This window comes from Chiloscyllium punctatum, chromosome 8, assembly GCF_047496795.1.
Source record: "Chiloscyllium punctatum isolate Juve2018m chromosome 8, sChiPun1.3, whole genome shotgun sequence".
Lineage (NCBI taxonomy): Eukaryota > Metazoa > Chordata > Chondrichthyes > Orectolobiformes > Hemiscylliidae > Chiloscyllium > Chiloscyllium punctatum.
Genome location: NC_092746.1, coordinates 87,341,769 through 87,366,936, shown reverse-complemented (window position 1 = coordinate 87,366,936; position 25,168 = coordinate 87,341,769). Strand labels below are relative to the sequence as shown.

The following is a 25,168-nucleotide window of genomic DNA, read 5'->3' as shown; positions in this document are numbered from 1 at the left end:
TGCTTATGTGTGGCAAATTGTATGGATTATGTTTTTAATGGTGCCACCTTTTATCTCTATAAGAACTGCAGAGAGCTAATGAAATCACTCACATGGCAATGAAATCATTAAATGATTCTGACCACAGCTCTGGCTGATGCAGTTTTGGAGGTGGATTTCTGAGGAAAGAAGCATAAACAGAGATTCAAATTTTCAAAGTGGTAAAATTCAGAAAAATGCAATTATAAAGAATAGGATCATTACAAAGTAATCGACTCAGCAGCTTAAAGGACTTAGTCGTTAGTGCAATTATACTTCATTTGTGTCTTATTCTATATGCCACCCACGCAGATGTATAAGCCTAAGGATATACAGTCATTGAGAGTCAAATATAGTTCTTGTCACCACTGTTGCTCATGCATGTCTTTGGAATGTAGCTGCAGTTGATGGTCTATTAATCTCCAATCAAATATATATGCAGGTTAAGTGGTTTTCTAAAGGCACAAATAAATGATATGTTCTTATCATGGAATTACTTTATTTCAAGTAGTTCTGATTTCATTTGAACTGTAGAAAGACATTTGACAGTACAGCAGTAACTGTTCTATCTAAAATGGTATTAAGGTAGTGACTAATGATATTAATCTTCAACGATTTACTGCGAGCTGCTGTAGGTAGTTAAAATGGCTCGCTTACCACAGGCTCATGGATTTTATACTGAACTGTGAAAATGACTTTCAATGCTTCCTGCAAACATCTGTTAAGTTTAACTGCAACCTGAATCAAGGCTATAGTGTTTATCAAAATAACTTTATCGAGATGCTGTCGTCATGAAAGAGATTTTCTTCTTTCCTTACTTCTTTGGAGAGGAAGTACAAGAGCCTTAACTGATTTTTGTTTTTGATGGCACCTTGTTATGTAGTATGACAATGAATCAACATTTTCAATGGAAACAAATAGGAGCACATTATATACTTACTCATTTATTAAGATAAAGCCATTAAAATACCCACACAATATTATACGAAATGATGCAAGATTCTCACTGATTTAGGTTTAAAATAATTGTTCTTCTTATTCCATAGAAAAAATTTTTACTCAACAATGGAAAAATTCTGAGGATGTCAAAAAGGATTATGATGCTCAACAATTTTCTGAATTATGCAAAAGCCCTGAGTTACACTTCTGAGTACTTCTAAAGGAAATAATTCTTGGGTGATGTCCTGTTATGTGCATGTTAATAATTTTAACCATAGAAATGGACATAAACTGTATGTGTAGCAAGTGATTCAAAAGGAGCTAGGGCTATCAACAGACCACTTGGTGTCATTGTCATGGCGTTATCGAATCTTGAAAGCTAGTCGTTTGGATTATTTTGCTTATTCACCCTGTAAGGCCATAAATACTTCTCATTACAAAATCAATTTGATTCTCAAATGATTCCAGAGTTTTCAGTGTCACTGTTCTATCCAAAATTGATTATGTGGAGAAAACATTCTTGATGTAAGCCCTAAAGTTCGTTTAGATTGTTTTAGTGTCACTCAATATAATATAACACAATTTAATTTAATTTCACGTATGTACTTAACAACTGATCCTTTCAATAGATCAGTTCTTGGTGCCAGCTTACAATTCTAAAACCCCCCACATTTCTGCAGTCTTTCTTCACAAGGTTGTTGAATGTGAATATCTCCCTTGTTGCTCAGCAACTGCAATTGAATGGAGGACTAATGGATAGTTTGACTATTAACACAGAGGATCCTGTGGACAGGGATAAATCAATTGGATCCTGTTCAAGCTTTTTCCACAATTCAGTTAGATTGCGATTGATCTGTATTACAATTCCAACTCGCTGTCTTATTTTTTAAAACCTTACCTAACAAAATGTTAACAACTTCAATTTTGAAATTGATATGAGTGGATTGCTGGCCACTTCAGTGTGCAGTCGGGATTCAACCACATTGCTGTGGATCTAGGTTCCCATCTGGGCCAGTCTGGATAAGGAGAGAAGATTTCCTTCCCTACGGGATACTCATGAACCAAATTGGCCTTCACAATAACCTGGCAGTTTCATGGCTCATCAATACTAGTGTTGTATTCCAGGTTGATTTCGCTAATTGAATTTCAACTCCCTTTACATTTTAATTGGTCATTTTGATTTCAAGAACCCTACTGAAGAGTGCTCATTTTTAATATCAAAATTGACAATCACATGACCCACTTTCCATTTAACAGTTTTATCTTCCACTAACCCACTGTAATGAACTGTTTAACAAACCATTTCTTAATTTCTTTCCTGTGAAACATCAATGAAGATCAGATGAAACCTTAACATGCAGATGCAACATCATAATAATAATTCAGAATTCTTTGACTCTTTCACTTGTCAAGATGAGTTTAGTTATGCATTGTTTCAAAAGGACAATATTTCTTATATTGAATGAAATCAAACGGTAATAAAATCATAATCAATCATTCAGTGGCAAATACTGGCAAAATCTGACATAAATATCATTTAATGTATTAATGGATGAAGCAGTTTTACAGTAAAATTCATTGCAACTCAAATGTTACAAACAATGAAAGTAGGGCATTGTCCACTGAGTACGAAATCTATCATCTGTTTGTAAGATAATATGAACCTGTAGACATTCATCTAAATTAAGAGTAGAGGCTGGAGGGTTTGAGCTACAGGAAAAAGCTGAATAGACTGGGACTATTGTCTCTGGAGTGTTGGAGGCTGAGCTGTGACCTTGTAGAGGTTTATAAAATCATGAGGGTCATGAATAGGGTAAATAGACAAGGGGCTGAGGGAGTCCAAGCTAGAGGACACAGGTTTAAGATGAGCGAGGAAATAGTTAAAAGGGACCTAAGGGGCAATTTTTCATGCAAAGGGTGGTGTGTGTATGCTAGCAAATGCTGGCAAATGGGATTGGATTTATTCAGGATATCTGGTTGGCATGGACGAGTTGGACCAAAGGGTCTGCTTCCATGCTGTCTATCTCAATAACTCTATGACTATGTGTAGAATCACTCAGGCCTTCTGCTGATCAGATTACCCCACCTTCCTGTGGTTCCCGATAACCTTATAGCCCCTTGCTTGTCAAGAATCTATGAACCTCTGCATCCATATCTTCAAGGACTTTGCCTCCATTGCTTTTGAGGAAGAGAATTCCAAAGACTCATGACCCTCTATAAGAAAAAAAATTCTCTTTATTCCTGTCGTCAATTTATGACCTATGTATTTTTAAATAGTGACCCTTGAGTTCTAGATACTTCCACAAAACTCTTTACCTCATCCACCCTATCCAATTCCCTCACCACCTTCAAATTCATGAGCAGGCTAGGTAGAATATTTGAAAAGCATAAGCTTAAGCTTCAAAGAATCATGCTTGAATGTGAGTGAGGATTCCGAAGAAGTGTCGTATTGGACTTTGTATAAGATGTTTCTCTTCATGGGGGAGGCTAGAAGTAGGCAGCACATTTTAAAAATAAGGAATCTTCCATTTAAGACTGAGGTGAGGAAAATATTTTTTATCTAAGAAGAACATCAGTCTTTTAAATACTTTGAGATGAGCAGTGGAAGGTGGATAATTGAATACACTCAAGATTGAGTTAAACAGATTTTTGATTGACAAGACCGTCAAGGGATTCGGGAATGGGGGAAGAGAATCAGACAGGAAAATGCAGTTAAGGGCATAACCAGATTGGTCACGACCATGTCAGATGTGAGGCCATGCTTTAGGCCTGAATGGTTTGTGCCCACTCCTATTTCCTATGTTCATGTTGGTTTCCAGGTGTTCATTACAATGGCCTTCCTGTATTTTGATGAAGCATTCCTGCAATAAGATGTGTCCTCTGCTTAGTTCTTTTTTCTACTGTTATGTCAGCAAAAATAGACTTCACTTGTCATGTGTATTTAACTGCAAAAACGGTATTTCCAAACTTGTCATGGTATTGGAAACGGCCTGGGGAACTGAACCTCGTGGAACATTTATGGTTTTGGCAGAAGGAGTGAAAAGTGTTACATACAAGATTGTTAAAATGGAACTAGACAGCTGCTGATCCCTGAAGAGTAAACCCAAGCCTTGGTAGCAATCTGTACATATTAGGATACTGACAGGAATTTGCAGCTGTTGTATTTTCAAATTGACAAGGGGTTTCATTATGGTTTGAAGACTGGAAATTAAGTAAAGCAACAGGAGGTACACTGCACTCCTTTTTCCAGAATTTACCTTCAGACCATGTATCAAACTAAGCCACATAATCATGCTCACTCTTGGAAAAAAAATTGAGAGAAATTGTCCTGAAAATGAGTGATAGTGAAAGGGGAGAAGACACAGTTCTATGCTTGTGGATCAATATGTGATTTCTATGCTGGGAATAACATGATTGTTGTTGAGGGAAAGCTCCTGATGCTTAGCTCCAGTAATATTTCAGTTCAAGCAGCCACCGAACTAGTGAGAATTCTTCCTTTATTCATGCAATAAAGTCCTAGTGCTTCAGCTGAATGAGGTTTCCAATTAACATCCATTGTTAGTTGGGCTGAGTTTCCAGAAAGTTTTTTGGATCAAACTATAAAGCAGTGGAGAAACTCATTAGCCATGTTTATTGAGTTTCTCCAGCATTTTTGTTTTATTTCTGACCAAATGCTTTGCCATTATTTAGGTCATTCGAATATCTGGCAGTGAGAAAGAATGAAAGAGAGTGTGAGAAGAAGAAGAAAGTCAATCTGAGGCTGATTTAATAATCACTCTTTACAGTATTGTGCTTCTGTCAATATGAATGATACTGTAGTAAAGAATAGATACTTTAAACTTTCAACTACAAATTTGTAAGTCATGTAAGTGGCAGCAGTGTATGTTTCTAAAAAGGCTGTAAAACAAGGATATAATTTTAAAGGTTAAACCAACCTCAATGCACACAAGATTGAATTACCTGGGTATCTTGAAGAGTGCCCTCATTGGATGTAGATCTGTTAGTGGTGGGTTACCATCTGCAAGTTCAATGGCTGTTATGCCCAAAGACCAAACATCACATCGTACATCGTAACTGGAATCCAGTTGCTGTTCACATGCTATTACCTGATCGTCAGGAAATCCAATATAAAGCCTTTGTTACCAGCAAGTATTGGTAGCAATGCTATCATTAACAAAGGAATATTAATCTTAATACATTTATGATATTTCAGAAAATCTAAACTGCACATGACTCTCACAACATATTGTCAAAATAAATTGAATTGTGCTGGCTTGACAATATTGAGTAGACATGTTTTTCTGTGAATTTCTTGACTTCAGTCCCCCTGAGCAAACTTCACTGTGGAATTTCCTGACTTCTCTTATGTAAGCAAAATCCTGTGGATACTGGAAATCTGAAACAAAATGTGAAAAAGTTTGAAAACTTTAACAGGTTTGGCAACATCTATAGAGAAAGAAACAGAGTAAATGATTCAAATCCAAAGACCAAAATGAAGGTTCTGAAACCACACCGTGTAGACATTCACTCTGTTTCTCTCTCCACAAATGCTGCCAGTCCTGCTTAGTTTCTTCAGCATTTCCTGTTATTATTCCTGACTTCCCTACATGTTTATTATTATTATGGGCTGTGTGAGTGGCATTGGTAGGTCTTTCCTGCAAGATTTCCAGTTCTATTCATTTCAACTGTGTTGTACTGTTTAACAGTCCCAGTTACATTTATATGTATGTATTACAAATGAAGGTAATTTTAGCACTGGTTTCCAATTAGATTAACGCTGACTTATATAAAATATTGTAGCCTTTAGTTATGGATTTGGCTTACTATAACTAAAGAACACAATATTATCTCTCTACTTATGTATTTTACTTTGTTTTGCATTATAACTAAGTGAAAGAAAGAAGGGTTACTGTTTTTCTCTCCACAGATGCTTCCAGACCCGCTGAGTTTCTCTAGCACTTTCTATTGTTGTTTCAGATCTCCAGCATCCACAGTTCTTTGTTTGAATTATTAAGAAAATAAAAGGGTTTGCACCCAATTGGAATTCTTATTGAAATTGTGCTATGAGATATTAATAAAAGACATATTAGCATGTTTTACAATAGATTTAATGAAAGCATGAAGCTTTAACTAGGCTACTACCTTTATTAGGAGAAAGTGAGGACTGCAGATGCTGGAGATCAGAGCTGAAAATGTGTTGCTGGAAAGGCGCAGCAGTTCAGGCAGCATCCAAGGAGCAGGAGAATCGACGTTTCGGGCATGAGCCCTTCTCTCATGCCCGAAACGTCGATTCTCCTGCTCCTTGGATGCTGCCTGACCTGCTGCGCTTTTCCAGCAACATATTTTCAGCTACTACCTTTATTACACTCACTAAAGAAAAAATGCACACAAATGTTTTAACAGATTCATTAGTAATATCAACACATGAACACCACCCCTCTCCTACCTTAATTTTGTGTTTCATTTGGCTAGATAGTTATTATGTGGTCCCAAATAAAATAAACAGCAGAGATTTGATTCTAATTCGAGCTGAGGAACACTTGGGACCTGCTTCTCTGTCCTGTCTCTGAGATTGGAAGTGTTGATGAATCACCAATAAAAAATCGGCAAAGAAAATAGCTCAGGATGAAACCTCAGCAGACAATGAACCAAGGACCTGCCTTCGGGAAGAGCACATATAAAGGAATTCTAAATTGCTCTTTTATACTTTTGATGATCATGGTTGACTGCTGACCAATAAAATGACATGTTGTAAATTTCAGGTTTGCAAGGGAAATGTAGAATGCAGAATGTTTTCTTCTGTGACTTGATGATGTGCATGGTAAACATTGAGGTGATATCACCAGCCAACATTGTGAGAAGTCTATTAAGTCAAAATATTAGGGACATTTGAATGATGCCCTACCTGGGATATTCTAAATAGACTTCTATTTAGTGAGGTAGTTAGTTTTATGGTAGGACTAGCGATTGGTGCTTATGTTATGCAATGTAGATACAAGTAAGATATTTTTCTCCCTTTCCTTGAGCCAATAACGTGAAATGTGACAAAGTATATCTCACAACAGATGTGATTGAAATCTGGTTTGGCATGAAACTGTGTGATAATCTGATTTTATTTGTGCCTGGGTTTACAAATCCTCACAAACAAATCCTCAGCACTCCATTTAAAGTCACTAGTAAAGAGAGAAGGCTGAGAGCTAACAAAACGTCAGACTGCGTAACCAAAAACCTGGATGAAAGGACACCTGGAATACATTTTTAGTTCTTACATTAATTTTCACTAACACAAACTAACTAATTTGACTCTCTACATTACATTGTCAACTGATGCATTTTGTTCATTATTCAAATATATATATAAACAATAATACATTTATGAAGGTGATTACACTGAAAAGCTGTGAATATAGCAATACAGTAAGAAAGAACAAATATTAATGCACAGAAACCAGCATTCAAGGGTTGGGTAATGACGCAATTAGGGGCTGTCCTTTGAGTTTTCTTACATACCTCTGGGGCCATCCAGAAGGGGGTTCCAACAGATGTGTTGCAACGCAGGCGAGTGCTAGTTAACTGAGCTGAAACACCTAGTACAGGAATTAGACCAATATTATCATGAAGTGAAGCTGACATATAGCCCGACAGCACTCTTCGGACTGACTGCACCTTGTATCACTGTTACAAGAAAGAGTTTTAGCAACTTTTTAAAAGAAAATTAAACAGTTAAAGAAAAATTGTGATGAATTTCAAAATCATTTTTGTCCTGTACAGTTACAGTCATACAGTCACAGAGACGTACAGCACGGAAACAGATCCTTCAGTCCAACTTGTCCATTCCGGCCAGATATCCCAACCCAATCTAGTCCCATTTGCCAACACTTGGCCCATATCCTCCAAACCCTTCCTATTCATATAACCAATCAGATGCCTTTTAAATGTTGCAATTGTACCAGCCTCCACCACTTCCTCCGGCAGCTCATTCTATACATGCACCACCCTCTGCATGAAAAAGTTGCCCCTTGGATCTCTTTTATATCTTTCCCCTCTCACCCTAAACCCTCCAGTTCTAGACTCCCCCACCTCAGGGAAAAGACTTTGTCTATTTATCCTATCCATGTCCCTCATGATTTTATAAACTTCTATAAGGTCACCCCTCAGCCTCCAAAGCTCCAGGGAAAACAGCCCCAGCCTGTTCAGCCTCTCTCTATAGCTCAAATCCTCCAACACTGGCAATATCCTTGTAAATCTTTTCTGAACTCTTTCAAGTTTCACAACATCCTTCTGATAGGAAGGAGACCAGAATTGCATACAATATTCTAACAGTAGCCTAACCAATGTCCTGTACAGTGACAACATGACCTCCCAACTCCTATATTCAATACTCTGACCAATAACGGAAAGCATACCAAATGCCTTCTTCACTATCCTGTCTACCTGTGACTCTACTTTCAAGAAACTATGAACCTGCACTCCAGGTTCAGCAACACTCCTGAGGACCTTTCCATTAAATGTATAACTCCTGCTCTAATTTGTTTTCCCAAAATGCAGGACCTCGCATTTATTGAAATTAAACTCCATCTGCCACTCCTCAATCAATTGGCCTATCTGATCAAGATCTTATTGTAGTCTGAGATAACCTTCTTCGCTGTCCACTACACCTCCAATTTTGGTGTCATCTGCAAACTTACTAACCACACCTCCTATGTTCACATCCAAATCATTTATATAAAGGATGAAACGTAGTGGATCCAGCACTGATGCTTGTGGCACACTACTTATCATAGGCCTCCAGCCTGAAAAACAAGGCTCCAGCACCACCTTCTGTCTTCTACCTTTGAGTCAATTCTATATCCAAATGGCTAGTTCTCCCTGTATTCCATGAGATCAAAGCTTGCTAACCAGTCTCCCATGGGGAACCTTGTTGAACGCCTTACTGAAGTCCATATAGATCACTGTCCACTGCTCTTCTGTTGAGTGTTGATGGTATTATTGGAGAAATTTACATATAAGAGGGAACAATTTTGGGATCGCACTATTTAAGTGCTAGTATAGGGAGGATGGGCTGCACATTCTCCTTTGCACTGTACAATTCTATAGCAATGCGACTAACATGTGAGGGAACTGGATTATCATCAATGGAGGCAATTTCTAATGTTAGTAGTGTAGTTAATGTGAGTACAAAGTCAATTCTTATGCTTTAGTTTCAAGACAGATCATTCTGATAACATTTGACAATGGAGGAAACTATGTTCTATTTTTAACTACAATCAAAGGGAAAAGGCAATTTTCCATTGCAGTGTGAAGTTACGTTTGTTATTTGTATTATTGCCGTCCAGAATAATCTTTTCTCAAGCCCGTTTGTTTTGATGAGTGCAAGATGAAAAGCTCCAACTTCTAGTATCCTTTTTGCAATGTTTAAGAAAATAATGCTCCAGAAGTGACAACATCAACAACTACAGAGATAAAAGACTGGATTTTGCATTCCCTTGGCTAAGTTTGAGCAGTGACGGGTTTTATGGAGGGATTTCTGCTGTAAGGTCTAGTGAGTTTTCTAGACATAGCTTACCAGAGACACCTCATAAGCTATCTACCTTGTCCCATGGCATCACTCATATCTGATTCTGTCCCCAACTTACCACAACACTCCCAGAACAACGCGTCACTCTCCGGATATCCTGGTACTTAGCGGCATCCCTTTCACCTGCGCAATCTTTAAAAACCTGTTGAGCACCTGGACAGCTGTCAGCTCAGAGCTGCTCTGCGTGGTTCCTGACATTTGCCCTGACATGGTTTACAGGGGGACACAGTCAACCCACTTTGCAGACAGGGACCTGGAGCTCCTGTTGGACCAAATTGTGGAAAGGTAGCACCAGGAGCCACAGTGAAGGGCAACACTCCAGACCATTCCAGCCACAGTTAAAGCACCCACAGTTATCTGAAGGAATGCACAGCAGTCTGGAAAGAAGGTCAATGTCATCCTCCCAGTCTGCCAGTAGCACCTTCTTTCCAATATCTCACACTCGTTCTCTCTCTCTGATACTGTACCCACCTCCCACCAAAGCTCAAGCTCCAACGCTGTCAGTAATACCTGCAATATCTTCCCTTCCTTGCCGCCACTCATCGTACCACTAACTCCATATGGTCTCTGTAGTGCCTGCTCACCAAAAATAACAGGTGTGCCACCCACTTTACTCCCCTGTAATAGCCCGTTTCTTTCATTCTCAGTGGAAAACTGACCCCCAGTAGGGCTGAAAGACTCTGGAAGGATGGTGAGTTCTGACATTCTGCTGCTCCCCTCCACCCCTTATGTGGAGACCATCCCTGAGTGATTGAATGACCATTTCCAAGCCTCCAGGAGACTCCTGGAGCAAACACAGTTTACCATTACTTGACTGAGGCTTGTGGACAACCTGACAAGTTTCCTGACTTTGTGAGAAAAGTTCTGGAGAAGCCATATTGGATTCGAGACATTAACTCTGTTTTCCTCTCACTACAGATTCTGCCTGAGCTGCTGCATTTCTCCAGCACTTTCTGTTTTTAATTCCTTTCTCTGTGTCTGCAATAAACAGTAAAGCAAGACAGAAGTAATATGAGCCAGTATCAATGGAAGAGGGTGAACTGTGTAAAAAGGCAAAGCAGGGATGCCAAGAGTGTCCAGGTAGGCTGGCACTGGGAGTCCACGATGATAGTTATCAAAGAGCTCAGAGATACAGCATGGTCCAGTCCAATGAGTCAAATGCATGTCCCTGAGTGCACTGTGTCCCTGATAGGTACCTGTGCAGCTGGAGGTGTGGCATTGAAATGTAGAAGTATCTTTTAAATGGATTGAAGTTGTGAGGATGCTTAGAGGCACTACATATCAAATGCCAATGTCCATCGACATGATGTGACTGTGCCCAGCGCCCATGACATGTTAGTACCAGTTTAATGCTACAAGCAGGAAGATGAATGCACCTGCTCTGGCTTCTATGATGAGTTTTCTTGACATTTAACTTGTTTGGTGAGTTTGGTAAGATAGCAAGATGAATATTAATGATGTTAAGTAAACACAATATTATTAGCTCGCTGGGCTACCAACAAATGCTTAACAAGCAATAATCTCTTTAATTAGTAATTTGCTTCTGTGTAGTGAGAAACTCACCTCACAGCTTATGAAAAGTAAGAAAAAGATGCAGCAAGGTCCTCCTGATGTCAGGATAGACCTTACCAGATTGCTTGTCAAATTCCACCACAAACCTCATGACAGCCAATGTCAGTCAGGCTGTTTCTGTCCAATTCTCCACAATTCTGTCCAAAATCTCCACAGGCTTCTTTCACTTAGAGTCATAGATTCAAACAGGACAGAAACAGACCCTCCAGTCCAACTCAACTGTGCTGACAAGACATCCCAATCTGACCTACTCCCATTTGTCAGTACTCAGTCCATATCCCTCTAAACCCTTCCTATTCATATACCCATCCAGATGCCTTTCAAATGTTGTAATTGTACCCGCCCCCAACACTTCATCTGGCAGCTCATTCCATATACATACCAACGTCTGTGTGAAAAAGTTAGCCTTTAGGTCCTTTATAAATCTTTGTTCTCTCACCTTAAACCTATGTCCTCTAGTTTTGGAAATCCCTACACTCAGAAAAAGACCTTGGATATTCACTCTATCCATGCCTCTCACCACTACATAAACCTCTATAAGGTTACCCCTCAGCTTGTGATGTTCCAGGGAAAAAGATGCCCCAGCTTATTCAGCCATTATTAGGTTTCTCTTCTGCTTTTGGCACAAAAGCATAGGTGAGCCTAAATATTTGACATTGAATGTTCTGGAGATGGGTATAATTGCACTACATTGACCATCGCCATCTATAACTGACTGTATGACAGTAACAAACCTACTTCAATCATATTCTTTTTGGGGCTGTAACGTATAATCTGATGATCTTAATACTGAACTTTCTTTACAAAACAATGTGTTTTGCTTTGTAGTACTTTCAAGCTGAGCATCATCCAGTTTTGACATTAAGATGTCTATCAAGTAAAATCGAAAGCAGATCATTTTTGACATGCCACTTAATGTACAGCTGAGGTCATTTGATTTGTGCCACTTACAGCAAACAGTTGACATGATTAGAGTGGAATCTGGATTTCAAATAAAATGTACTCAATAGATTGCTTCGCAGTAAAAATAAAATCTATATTTAATCACTCTAGTGACTGCACAAGAATTGAGGCATTTTGGATACTGTGTAAAAAGTGCAATAGATTTTGCACAGAGGGGGAAATGAATAGCGAGGTTTTAGTTGATTGAAGAGCAGCATCAGCACGGCTCGGAGGATACATTTCGAGGTGGCGTCCAGCACAGATATCATGGTTATGTTACTGGATTTATAATCCAGAGAAGGGGAGTTCAAATCTTAATTTCAAGTTTGAGAATTTGAATTCAGTTTAAGAAATTAGGTTCAGTCAAGATAAACATGAAACTGTTAGTTTGTTCTAAAAACCCATCTGCTTTACTCATGTCATTTTTGGGAAGGTAACCTGCCACCTTTACTCAGTCTGGCCTGTACATGTCTCCAGACCCCATAAATGTGATTGATCTGTAATTATGAATTGAAACATGTCACCCAGCTAATTCAAGAAGGACACTGCCACACTCCTCCTTCTGAACAATTAGTGATGGGTAATTAAGGCTGGTCATGCACATCATCCCTGATACTCTAGGTATGTCCAAAGTAACAAACTCTCTAAAGAAGAGAAAAATACTTGATTTCTTTTTAGAAGTTGGTATGCACAAACCATATCAGGATATTGTAAAGTTCATTTTTAAGAGTTAGCCTAAACTTCCCTTACTACTTGTATTACAAATTTTTGTTTAATTTTGACCATAGCCCTCTCCCTCCGGCACAATATTGTGGTGGTAAGAAATGAGCAGATTTCATCAACAGGTCAGCCTTCATGAAAGGGCTTCCATAAAGCAAATTGTTTGTCAAAAAGTGAAAAAGGTTCACCAAGCACACAGTGCATTAAGGTAAGTCCTATGGAAATACAAAATCATGTCACAGCATGTGATACCACTTTGATAGAAAACATTTCGTTAATCCTCCAATGCTTCACTCCCCAAGCGAAACCGAAATTTTCAGACAAATTCTCACATTGATATTGGGAGAAGAACAGCTTATAACATGTATTACATTTGCTGCAAAACACTGTTAAGCTTCACCGTCTTTTTCGTCCTGCATGATTTCCTATATCATCTATGGAAAAATGCAATCAAGTTGTTATCTAACAAATCATAAACATCGCCACATACACAAACAAAATGGAATTTCTGCAATTATGAAGTAAGGTAACAGAGAGTTTTCCACACCCTTCAAAATTTCTCCATGGAGAATACTTCCCACTTGGATTTTTCCAACCTACCTGCAGATACTTGTCCTTCAGTGGTTACTCCAATGATCTGATAAGTTGCACCACATCATGGACAATATATAGGCACAAAAGTTTTCACTTTCTTCACTAACACCCAAGATGAATGCAGAATTGTTTCCAACCGTCCAGTCGGACTGAGCATGCATATATGTCTTAAAACAACGAATGACGTCTTCAAGTAATACTGCATTAGATTGTGCCGTAACATATTATTTAAAGCAAATAATCAACTGACTGCTCTAAGGGCACAGTTGTGGTGATTTTCCAAAACAGGGAACATGCACGGAGCCTGAATTCTCATGGGAGTAGCAAATACAGGTGGATTCTCTGGAGAGTTGGGTTCACTAAACAATGTGTGAAACCGAGGTAAACATAAACATGAACTTGCTGGACTAAGCCAATATTCCAACATGCAAGACAGATTGTGGAGAAAAATAATACTTTTTGGTGACATATTTAAAAGAAAACATTTGCAAATTTTGGTGTATTTTCCCGAAGTCCTTAATGACACCAGATTCAGAAACATTAATCAAAAATTTCTGGAACTGAAGTCGTTTGAAAATGATCCCTTTTATTATTACTGTTCTCAGTAATCCAGGCATTCTCACTCATGATATTACTATTTAAACTTAATGGTATTTCAGTTCCTTTACACAACTTTCCTCTGCAGCTCCTCCCAGTTAATTCCCACGTTATGTATCTCATTCTGCTTAAGAAAAGACATTCAAAACAATCAACAGAATCTAAGACTTAAACAGAAGGAGATTAAAAATTAATTCCAGTTCATTGGAAGATGTAGATGTTTAATGCTAACTACCTCTATGCACCACAATTATATTAGGAGCAAGAATGATCACTAAAATGACATTACATTCATGAATATCCTCTGTTTTAATTTGGAATTCACGAAAGTTGGATTAGCAAGTGGTTAATTTAATTTTAAAATGTAGAATGCTGATTCTTGTTTCCTCTCTTCTAGAGGGAAAGTCCAATCCTTTGAGTTTGATTTGGAGAACTGGTTTTATGGATCCTCTTCCAAGGAAGAGTCATATTGGACTCGAAATGGTTAAGTCTGTTTTTCTCACCCCAGATACTGTCAGACCTGCCGAGTGTCTCTTAGTGTTTGGGGGGAAAAGGCTTTTTCATATTCATATTCAGTTTGAAAGAGAAGGCATATTTAACTTGCCTTAAAGATCACATTACTGACTTTTGTAGATCATCTTCTTAAATATGGAGAAAAGAATATTCTCTTTCACATTCCTGGCCAGGAATAATTGTCTACGCCAAAGAAATTAACTAGCGAAGCAGTTACATGACCATGACAACCTCAAAGGACAAAAGCAACAGAAACATGGAAATACTGCCATTGTAGGTTCCCTTCTAAGTCAGAAGCCATCCTAATTTGGACCCATATTGCCAAACCTTCAATATATTGAGTCAAATTCTTGGAACTCCCTTCATCAGAGCACTGAGTGCGTGTCTGTCCAGGTTCAAGAAGGCAACAAATTCCAGTGGAGGTCGTTGGGTGTGGGTGGAGAAACAGGTTGAATTGATAGTGAAGGCAAGCATCAAGGAGGGATTTGAAAATGAAGTTAGGAATTTTAAAATTGATGCATTGCATGATCATCAGTGAGCATTGGGATGATGGGCGAATTGGTTTGAGTTGGCTTAAAGGTTTTGGATGTGCTGAAATTTACAAACGGCTAAGCAGGGAGAGCATTAGGATAGTGGATTGTAGTTGCATAAATGAGGCTTTCATCAGCAGATGAGCTGAGATTGGGTGAATGTGGATAATGTTACATTAGTAGAGCTAGGAGGACTTTATGATGGAAAGGGTAAATAATTCAAAGTTCAGTTCATTATCAAGGATAACAAAGATTTGGTTCTGTCTCAGGATAGTAGTCAGGAAGGGGAATGAAGTCAGTGGCTAGAAAATGGGGATTATAGTAGGGACTGAATGCAAATATAGTATAATTAAGAAGGTAAAAAGATTTTCTTGAATAAAGTAAATGACATTCTACCAAAATACCATCGAAGCAAAACTTAAGAAAAATGACAAATTGAAAAGTCCTCCTGAATTGTTTCACAATGACAATCTTACGATATCTAGTAATAATTTGTCAACCACCATGAATTTAAATTCACATTTTTGTACCTTAGTTGCTTTTTTTTCCACCAGACCTCTAATTGTTGCAAATATTATGAATAGTTGTGAGGATTTTCAGAAGGAATGGTGACGTTCCTTTCACATAAAGGTTGCACATTAAATACAAATGTAGTCACAAATAAAACTGTGGAAGTGAATAAATAAGTTGTAGTAAAAAGCATTTTCATATAGATATGTTCGAACTCCCTGTGTTTTTGGGTTTACTAAGGAGCACCAGAATGGAGCCTAGATGTATATTAAGAACTGGAAATTTACAGGAAATATGTTTGCTGCTAAATGATTATTGTAATTCTCCAGTCTTAACACATTGACATTGACTACCAAAAACTTTTCTGATGCAAAGTCAATACAAATTATAGGGGTAAATGTAAAGCATGTTTACTATATTATAACACAGTAATCTCATTGTAGCCTATCAAATTCATACTGACTGTCAGATGAGTTCTGCGAGTTCTTCATATTTTTTAACAGATATTTGGAACACTTCTGAAAAGAAATTGAACTCAAAAAGGCATTTTTACTGCCATTTTTCCATTTTTCTGGTATGTTGTGGTTCTGTTTGCCGAGCTGGGAATTTGTCTTGCAAACGTTTCGTCCCCTGTCTAGGTGACATCCTCAGTGCTTGGGAGCCTCCTGTGAAGCACCGTTAAGTGGCCTAAGACAGGGGATGAAACGTTTGCAAGACAAATTCCCAGCTCGGCGAACAGAACCACAACAACGAGCACCCGAGCTACAAATCTTCTCCCAAACTTTGATTTTTCTGGTATTTCTCAGGAAAGCTTAGGATAGAATATAACTAAAAAATGCATACAAATGAGTAAGTCGAAGACTGGAAAATTTGAATGAACATCAAAGAATGGCTAAAAGGAAAATATGGCGGGAGAAATTTTTGTTGTTTACATAAATGATTTGGATGCGAGCATAAGAGGTACAGTTAGTAAATTTGCAGATGACACCAAAATTGGAGGTGTAGTGGACAGCGAAGAGGGTTACCTCAGATTACAATAGGATCTGGACCAGATGGGCCACTGGGCTGAGAAGTGGCAGATGGAGTTTAATTTAGATAAATGCAAGGTGCTACATTTTGGAAGAGCAAATCATGGCAGGACTTATACACTTAATGGTAAGGTCCTAGGGAGTGTTGCTGAACAAAGAGTCCTTGGAGTGCAGGTTCATAGCTCCTTGAAAGTGGAGTTGCAGGTAGATAGGATAGTGAAGGCAGCGTTTGGTATGCTTTCCTTTATTGGTCAGAGTATTGAATACAGGAGTTGGGAGGTCATGTTGCAGCTGTACAGGACATTAGTTAGGCCACTGTTGGAATATTGCATGCAATTCGGGTCTCCTTCCTATTGGAAAGATGTTGTGAAACTTGAAAGAGTTCAGAAAAGATTTACAAGGATGTTGCCAGGTTTGGAGGATTTGAGCTATAGGGAGAGGCTGCACAGGCTGGGACTGTTTTCCCTGGAGCGTCAGAGGCTGAGGGGTGACCTCATAGAGGTTTACAAAATTATGAGGGACATGGATAGAATAAATAGGCAAAGTCTTTTCCCTGGTGTCGGGGAGTCCATAACTAGAGGGAATAGGTTTAGGATGAGAGGGAAAGATATAAAAGATACCTAAGGGGCAACTTTTTCACACAAAGGGTGGTACGTGTATGGAATGAGCTGCCAGAGGATGTGGTGGAAGCTGGTACAATTGCAACATTTAAGAGGCATTTGGATGGGTAAATGAATAGGAAGGGTTCGGAGGGATATGGGCCCGGTGCTGGCAGGTGAGACTCGATTGGGTTGGGATATCTGGTCGGCATGGACGGGTTGGACTGAAGCGTCTGTTTCCGTGCTGTACATCTCTATGACTCTATAAATTAAAATCCATAAACTAATGAAGAACATTAAAGCAGACATATAACAGTATACAAAAAGGAAGAGAGTCAATAAACTAAACATTGATCCCTCAGCTGATGAGATTGAAGGATCAATAGTGGGAAAAACATGAATAGAAGGATCTTTGTACAAATATTTTGCATCGCTCATAGAAGTGTCCTGAAGGTACAAAAATCCAGGGGCAAAAGCGAGGCAGAAACATAAAACAATGTTTATCACTAAAGTATCTGGAAAACTAATAGACGAAAGGCAGATGGATGCCCTCAAATTGAAAGCCTGCATTTCTGAGTTTTAAAGGAAGTGACTGCAGAAATAGTGCATGCATTAGTTGTAATCTTTCAAAGTTCCCAAGATCCTGGAAATACTTTAACAAATTAGAGACCACAATATAAAGTCTCCTTCAAGAAAGAAGAGATCCAGAGAGCAGGAATCTGTAGACGAGTTAGCCTAAAATCCATCATTAGGAAATTGCTGGAATCCATGACTAAGGCTGCAGTGACAAAATCCTAATAAAAATAATAAAATCCAACCGTCTCTCCACTCACCCACCCAACACCCCAACCAACGCCCCCCACCCCACCCCACCCCAGGTAGAGGCCACTGAGTTTTATGAAAAAGAAACAAGGATGAATTTATTACAGTTCTTTGAGGATGCAATATGCATGGAGTATCAAGAGGAAAAGATAGATGTAGTGTATTTCATTTCCAAATGCATTTGGGAAGGTGCCTCGTAAAAGGTACACAAGGTAAGAGCTCCCAGTGTTGTGAGTAACATACTAGCTTAGAGGATTGGCTAACTCGCAGGAGAGCTATGATAAAAGGATTATTTTGAGGTTAGTAAACTCTAACTAGTGGAGTGCTGTAGGGATTGAAGGATCTAAACTATTTATGCCCTGTGTTAATGAATTTGATGTTGGTACTGACATTGTTCAACAGAAAGCAGAGGGCGATGGGGTCTGGCAGGGGAGTGAAGTGAAGGCCTCAGCCTGATCAGCCATGACCACATTGAACGGCAGAACACGCTTGATGACCAAATGGTCTACTCCTGTTTCTATTTCTTACCTTATGATCCTATAGTAATTATATCCTCATTTAAAAACAGTATTACTTTTGTACTTATGGAAACCTGTTTGAACAACTTCACAATTAGTCTGAAGACATCAAATAGACTTAATCCCAGAGAGGGCACGTACTGTTTCATTCAATGCAAGCTGGCCTTCTGAAACTTGTCACTTATTGGCATCACAATCCATTAGGCTTTTGGGGTATTTACTCAGGCTGATTGAAAATTGTTCCAAAGTACAGTTATACTGGACTTGGAAACATTATCTCTATCTCCATAGATACTGCCAAACCAGCAGACTGTCTCCAACACTTTCTGTTTTTATTTCAAACTAACAGCACCTGCAGTATTTTGTTTTTGTTTGAGATTTAAAATAGGATGTACATATCAGATCTATTGTTAAATAGCCAAATAAATGGCTTTACATGCTTCAGAAGCTGAAATGTTATTCACTTTCCAGTGAAGATCTCTTAATTATTGACACATTTTTTAGTTGCTTGTACTAGAATGTGGCTGAGCAGAGTCACAAAGCAGCAATGTAAAGCCAATCACCAGGTTCAGAAAAACAACTTGAAAATCCTTCTCTGTTGAAATTATAAAGTTAATTGGATGCATTATGCAATTGTGGTCTGGAGCAACTCAAGTCAGACATGATCAACTCTGCAATTCTTTTGTGAGATTCTTGCTGAACTGTAAATTTCTCTATTTGTTACTTGCAGGTTCATCTCAGAGGTTAGCAGCTACAGAATTCAAAACAACTAACTGAATTAAGATGAGAAAGGACAAGGTTTGAAAATAGCCAATTACCACTTCTCGTCCACACAATGGGGAAACTTTAAAGACGATTACACTCTGTATGACTATCAATGGATTATTCCAACATATAAACATATGAAACAAAATCAGAATTAGACCATTCAGCCCCTCAACACATGTCCAGAACTCTCAAAACCCTTTTAGAGAAAAGCTTTCTTCCCGTCTCTCTCCTAAAAGGACAACTCCTAATTTTTTAACTGTGCCCCCCAGTGCTGTACTTACTCACAAGGGAAACATCATTTCAATGTTCTTCTTGTCAAGATCATTCAGGCCCTAACATATTTCAATCAAGTCACTTCCCACTGTTCCATACTCCAGGGGAAAAAAAGCCTAGTCTGTCTAAGTTATCCTCAAAAGACAGCCCACTCATTCCAGACATTTCCATTGTAATGTATAATTTAACCATATTCTTACCCACTGCTACCTAGGGCTCCATTTACTCATTAATTAATCCTGTCCCATTACAGATACCAAGTTCACTTCAGTAAGAAAAACAGAATAACAGAGTATAATTTAAAAAATACTATCTTTGAAGTATTATTTAGATTGGGAAAAGTTGAAGTAACAACAAATCTGGGCGTTCTTGTACACCAGTCACTGAATGAAAGCATGCAGGTAGAGCAAACAATTTAGATAGCAAATCATCATTCAGACCATGAGAAGCAAGGAAGTCTCACTGCAGTTGCACAGGGCCTTGGTGAGAACACACCTACTGTTTGGATCTTATTACCAAAGGAAAATGTACTTGTGATAGAGGTAGTGCAGCAAAGGTTCACCAGTCTGATCCCTAGTACGGCAGTTTTTGTTGTTTATGAAGAGATTTGGTTGACTGGGTCAATGTTCACTGGAGTATGGAAGAAAGAGGGAGAATCTTATTGAAGCAGATGCAATTCTGAGGGAACTAGAAGATTGAATGCAGGAATGATATTTCCCATTGCCAAGGTGGTTTCCACAACAAGGTCTCAGGTAATGCGATGGGCCATTTGGACAGAGATGAAGAGAAATATCATTACTCAGAGGTTGGTAAATCTATAGAATTATATATGACAGAAGGCTATCAACACAAAGTCACTGAATACATTTAAGAAAGAAACAGACAGATTCCTACAGGTAAAGATGTTAAAAGGTATGGGGAGAGAGTAGGCGTTTGGGATTGAAATTGAGGTTTAGTCTTGATCATGTAGAATGAAGCAGGCTTGATGGGTAGAATAGCCTTTTCCTGGTTCTATTTTCCATGCTTGGATATCTGTCTGTTCAGTTTCAGAAGTACTGCTCTAAGATACTAGATAGAAATCATTCAATTAATTCCTTATCCTGGCTACTATTGTCAATCCATATTTCCACATTAAATGTAGATTAAAATCATCCATGATTGTTGCCAACCATTTATCACAAACATACAATATTTTTTTTCTTGTATGCTTTTTTTCCCATATTGGGATAACTGTTGGGGGAGGGGTCTGTAGATCACTATCACAAGTGATTTATTTCCTGAGATATTCCTCCGATCTGCACAAACTACTTCCACATCCAGGTTTCCAGAAACCATATCATCTCTAACTGTTGTGTAATTGTCAACCTTGATTAACAGTGCTGCATCTCCATCCTTAACTTGCTCTCTCCTTTTCTTAAAGGTCGTATCTCCCTTGATATTCAGAACCCGATCCTATCAGCCTGGAATGGCAATCAGACTATATTTATTTCCTTCATTGAGTGCATCAATTCATTTGTTTTGTTGTGAATGTTGCACAGAATTCAGACACTGAATTTTTAATTTTGTCATTTTATTATCTTTGCAACATCTAGTCTAGATTACTGCTGTATTCTGAGGTTTATTTTCTGTTTGTCTCTTCCTGGCATTCTCTGACCCTCATTTCACATATTACTATTTTGTTCTTTTAGCTTATTTCTACTCATTGATATGCCTTTTCACGCTTGATCCCTTGCCTCCGTGGTTTACGCCTGCACTCTTTACTTTAAAACTCTAATTCCCTAGTTGCATTGTATTCAAAAACTCTGACCCTAGCATGGTCTAGGTGTAGCTTGTTCCAGTGATACATACCACTATTTTGTTCTTACTACCCACTGTAGTTTGATTCGAATGATTAATTGCAAAGCTTGCTTCAATTTAGCCTTTGGCCATCACAGAATTAGATTTTTAAATAAATAAATCGATAAATAATTGAATTGAAATTCCTGTTGCTTTAACAGTATGTGAGTTAGTTTAACTCTCCCATCATTAACTAGTAGAACATTTGTTTTCTGTGTAGATTTTCTTCATGATGTGAATATCGGGTTTGAGTTTAAATATCTGCCATATCAACATAAGCAACAAAAGGTGCTAACAGAGATACCGAACAATACATGCTGCAAAAAACTGAATGCTGAATACTAGATATGAGAAATCACTGACACATGACATCTTTAATTTGAATTCATGTTTCCTGTAGCACAGTACTCTGCAATTCCATATTGTGTGTCCCAGAAATTTAATACAAATGTACAGCCACCCATGTAATCTGTGCGTCATCAATACCTCATAACTGAGATACTGCTCACATGATAAAGTGAGGAAAGCCAAAGCAGACAGAATTTGAAGACAGATCTTGTTCAAAAATGACCAAAAGCACATAAACTGTGTCTATTCTCAACCTACTATGTTAATGGTGGATATAAAAGTATGTTTTGTTCTATTGGTTAAGATGAAGTGATATTTAATACTGTGGAAACCATGCAGAAGTCAATTTGTGAGCAACCATTTAAACATAGTCTGTGATTATAGAGTGTAAATTCTGGACCATTAACTGGCATTTCCGTGGGCTTTGACTGAATTCCTGTTGTATAGCAAAATGATGTCACTGAATGTTCATCATGGATTCAGACCCGTCAGGCATGTAATTTGTCAGTCAAGTGAAAGCAAACACTTATCAAATTCAGAGATTTTTAAAAACAATCTGATGATCTATCATTGATTGGCTTTCTCATCTTGCTATAGTTGTATTGCCCCTTTGTTAATGACACTTTTAAAATGCTTTCTGTCTATAGCGAACATGTGTACTTTAGTCATAGGTTTCAATACTTAGTGTAAGATCCATATTAATTTATTTTAAAATATGTTAAATATAGACTGCAAGAACAGTAACAAGACTGAAGCAGGATTACAGTTTCTTTTCATTTTTCAATACAATTTTAGGCAACAATGCTCAGTTATGGCAATGATTCTATCTACAAGAATCAAAAAGCATTTCCTTTAATGTCAACTGACAGACAGATTCTGAAGACATGATTCACAGTGACTACAGAAGTAACAATCTGGGCTATAGGCTTCTATTAACTAGAGTACTCCCTAGCTTTAATTCCACTCTTAATACTACACTGCTATACATTTACCCAGAAAGGAAAAGTTTAGCCTTTTTATACATCTTTTCCCAACCGAGGGGCATGTCAAAATGCTTTACAACCAATGAACTATTTAGAAAGTGCAGTCACTAACTGAATGTCACCAACTTCCACCCTTCAGTACTCAAATATTGCTCATGATAATGATTTTTTTTAGGGGAGTTCATGTGTTAAGAGCCTATAATCTCTTCACTTGCCTTGAAAAAGGTGTGTGTGCCATCCATGACTTGAATTTTTGCACTCTTATCTGACCACCATTTTAACTTCATGATTGAAGGATTCTCTTCAAAGGAAAAAACAGCATCCACACCCATCAGCGGCAGCATTTTTTAGAAGTGATCAATTTTACCTGTGAACAGCACCTTCTGGAAAATCTCCCACAACATACGATGAAGTGAGCTAACAGTGATCCCATATCCAATGAAGTAATAAAAATTGGAGGTGTAGTGGACAGCAAAGAAGGTTACCTCAGATTGCAATGGGATCTTGAATAGATGGGCCAATGGGCTGAGAAGTGGCAGATGGAGTCTAATTTAGATAAATGCGAGGTGCTGCATTTTGGGAAAGCAAATCTTAGCAGAACCTATACACCTAATGTTAGGTGTCCTGGGGAGTGTTGCTGAACAAAAAGACTTTGGAGTGCAGGTTCATAGTTGCTTGAAAGTGGAGTCGCAAGTAGATAGGATACTGAAGAAGGCATTTGGTCTGCTTTCCTTTATTGGTTAGAGTATTGAGTACATGAGTTGGGAGGTCATGTTGCGGCTGTACAGGACATTAGTTAGGCCATTGTTTGAATATTGCGTGCAATTCTGGTATCTTTCTTATCAGAAAGATATTGTGAAACTTGAAAGGGTTCAGAAAAGATTTACAAGGATGTTGCCAGGGTTGGAGGATTTGAGCTATAGGTACAGGTTGAATAGGCTAAGAATGTTTTCCCTGGAGCATCGGAGGCTGAGAGAGCGACCTTAGAGAGGTTTATAAAATTATGAGGGGCATGAACAGAATAAGTAGACAAAGTCATTTCCCTGGGATGGAGGAGTCCAGAACTAGAAGGCATAGGTTTAAGGTGAGAGGGGAAAGATATAAAAGAGACCTAAGGGGCAACTTTTTCACGCAGACGGTGTATGTGAATGGAATGAGCTGTCAGAGGAAGTGGTGGAGGCTACTACGATTGCAATATTTGAAAGACATTTGGATGGGTATATGAATAGGAAGGGTTTGGAGGGATATAGGCCAGGTGCTGACAGGTGGGACTAGATTGGGTTGGAATATCTGGTTGGCATGGACAGGTTGGACCGAAGGGTCAGTTTTCGTGCTGTATATCTCTATGACTCGAATTACTGTCAACCATCTGGAAAACATTGTAGATTCTGGTCCTTACAATAGATTCACAATTGTACTGGAACAGAGAGGGAACATCATGCTGCCTTTCATGATGTTCTGGGACAATGAAGAAATTCAAGTGACCTTTGGAATGTTATGATGATCACAATCATAACATTGCTCTCAACTGCTAGCAGAGTTCCAACTGTATTTTTTCTTAGCCTGTTCTCACTAATTACAGAACCTGTCCTTCCAGAGACCCAGTGCTGCTTCTGACCATCCAGAGGGTTAACTGACGTGATCATCATGTCTCGTTGACTTCAAGAAAAATCAGAGGGTATGATATCCTTTCACACATGGCTTTCTTCTATCTCACAAAAGTGAAATTAACTGCGCTTGGAAGGTGTTACTGCAATATAGGTGTGCAGCAAAGTTCATAATTATCGTCTGACTCCCACATGAAATAATACAATAACTCCATCATAGGCTTCATCCCTGTCAAAACAGGTGTCCAACAGAGGTGTGTCATTGTACCAATATTATTCACAGTTTGTATTACAGCAATGCTGCAACTTAACATCTGACAGGTTTTCCCCCAGTGAGATAATGCACATTGATGGTATACTCTTTAACCTCAACTGACCGGAGACCAAACCAAGATAATTATTTTCTAACATATCTTGCTGATGATGCAGCTTATAAATTGACTTTTGAAGCTTCATGAAAATGCTTGAACAGTGGGGCTCTAGCACTCAGCATAAAACATGAATGGCTGGTGTTGATGCAGGAGGATCTACTTCTGCTCATCAGTTGCCATGCATATCTGTGTGTGTGTGTGTGTGTGTGTGTTGCATCTTAAATTGCTGTTTCTTTTCTTGGCAACACAAACCATCTTCCCTGTGTGATCCCATGCACCAACTTATATGGTAAATATAATTGTAAATATGGGTCTCTGAGTTGAAAAATTGTGCCCAACATCTTATGTGAATATAATGCTAAATGTGCATTTCTTAGCTAGAAATGCTAAGGGTGGACATATGGCCCTAATGTTGCATTTTGGTGCAAAGAAATGGGATTATATTATATATTTGGTTGATGTATTTGTTTTAATCTACAGCAGTTGATGTATTCACAAAATT

The 25,168-nt window shown here is 38.4% G+C and overlaps 1 protein-coding gene across 4 annotated transcripts in view; it reads right to left on the bottom strand.

Annotated features, from left to right (window-relative positions):
* Window positions 1-25,168, bottom strand: part of myo3a (myosin IIIA) — a 444,520-nt gene that overhangs the window by 250,723 nt on the left and 168,629 nt on the right. For all 4 annotated transcript variants that reach the window (XM_072575981.1, XM_072575982.1, XM_072575984.1 and 1 more), the window contains exons 6-8: window positions 7,468-7,544; window positions 4,918-5,063; window positions 93-158 (exon numbers count right to left, since the gene is read on the bottom strand). In XM_072575981.1, the coding sequence (XP_072432082.1) occupies window positions 93-158; window positions 4,918-5,063; window positions 7,468-7,544 (289 nt within the window). The remainder of the gene's footprint in view (window positions 1-92; window positions 159-4,917; window positions 5,064-7,467; window positions 7,545-25,168) is intronic.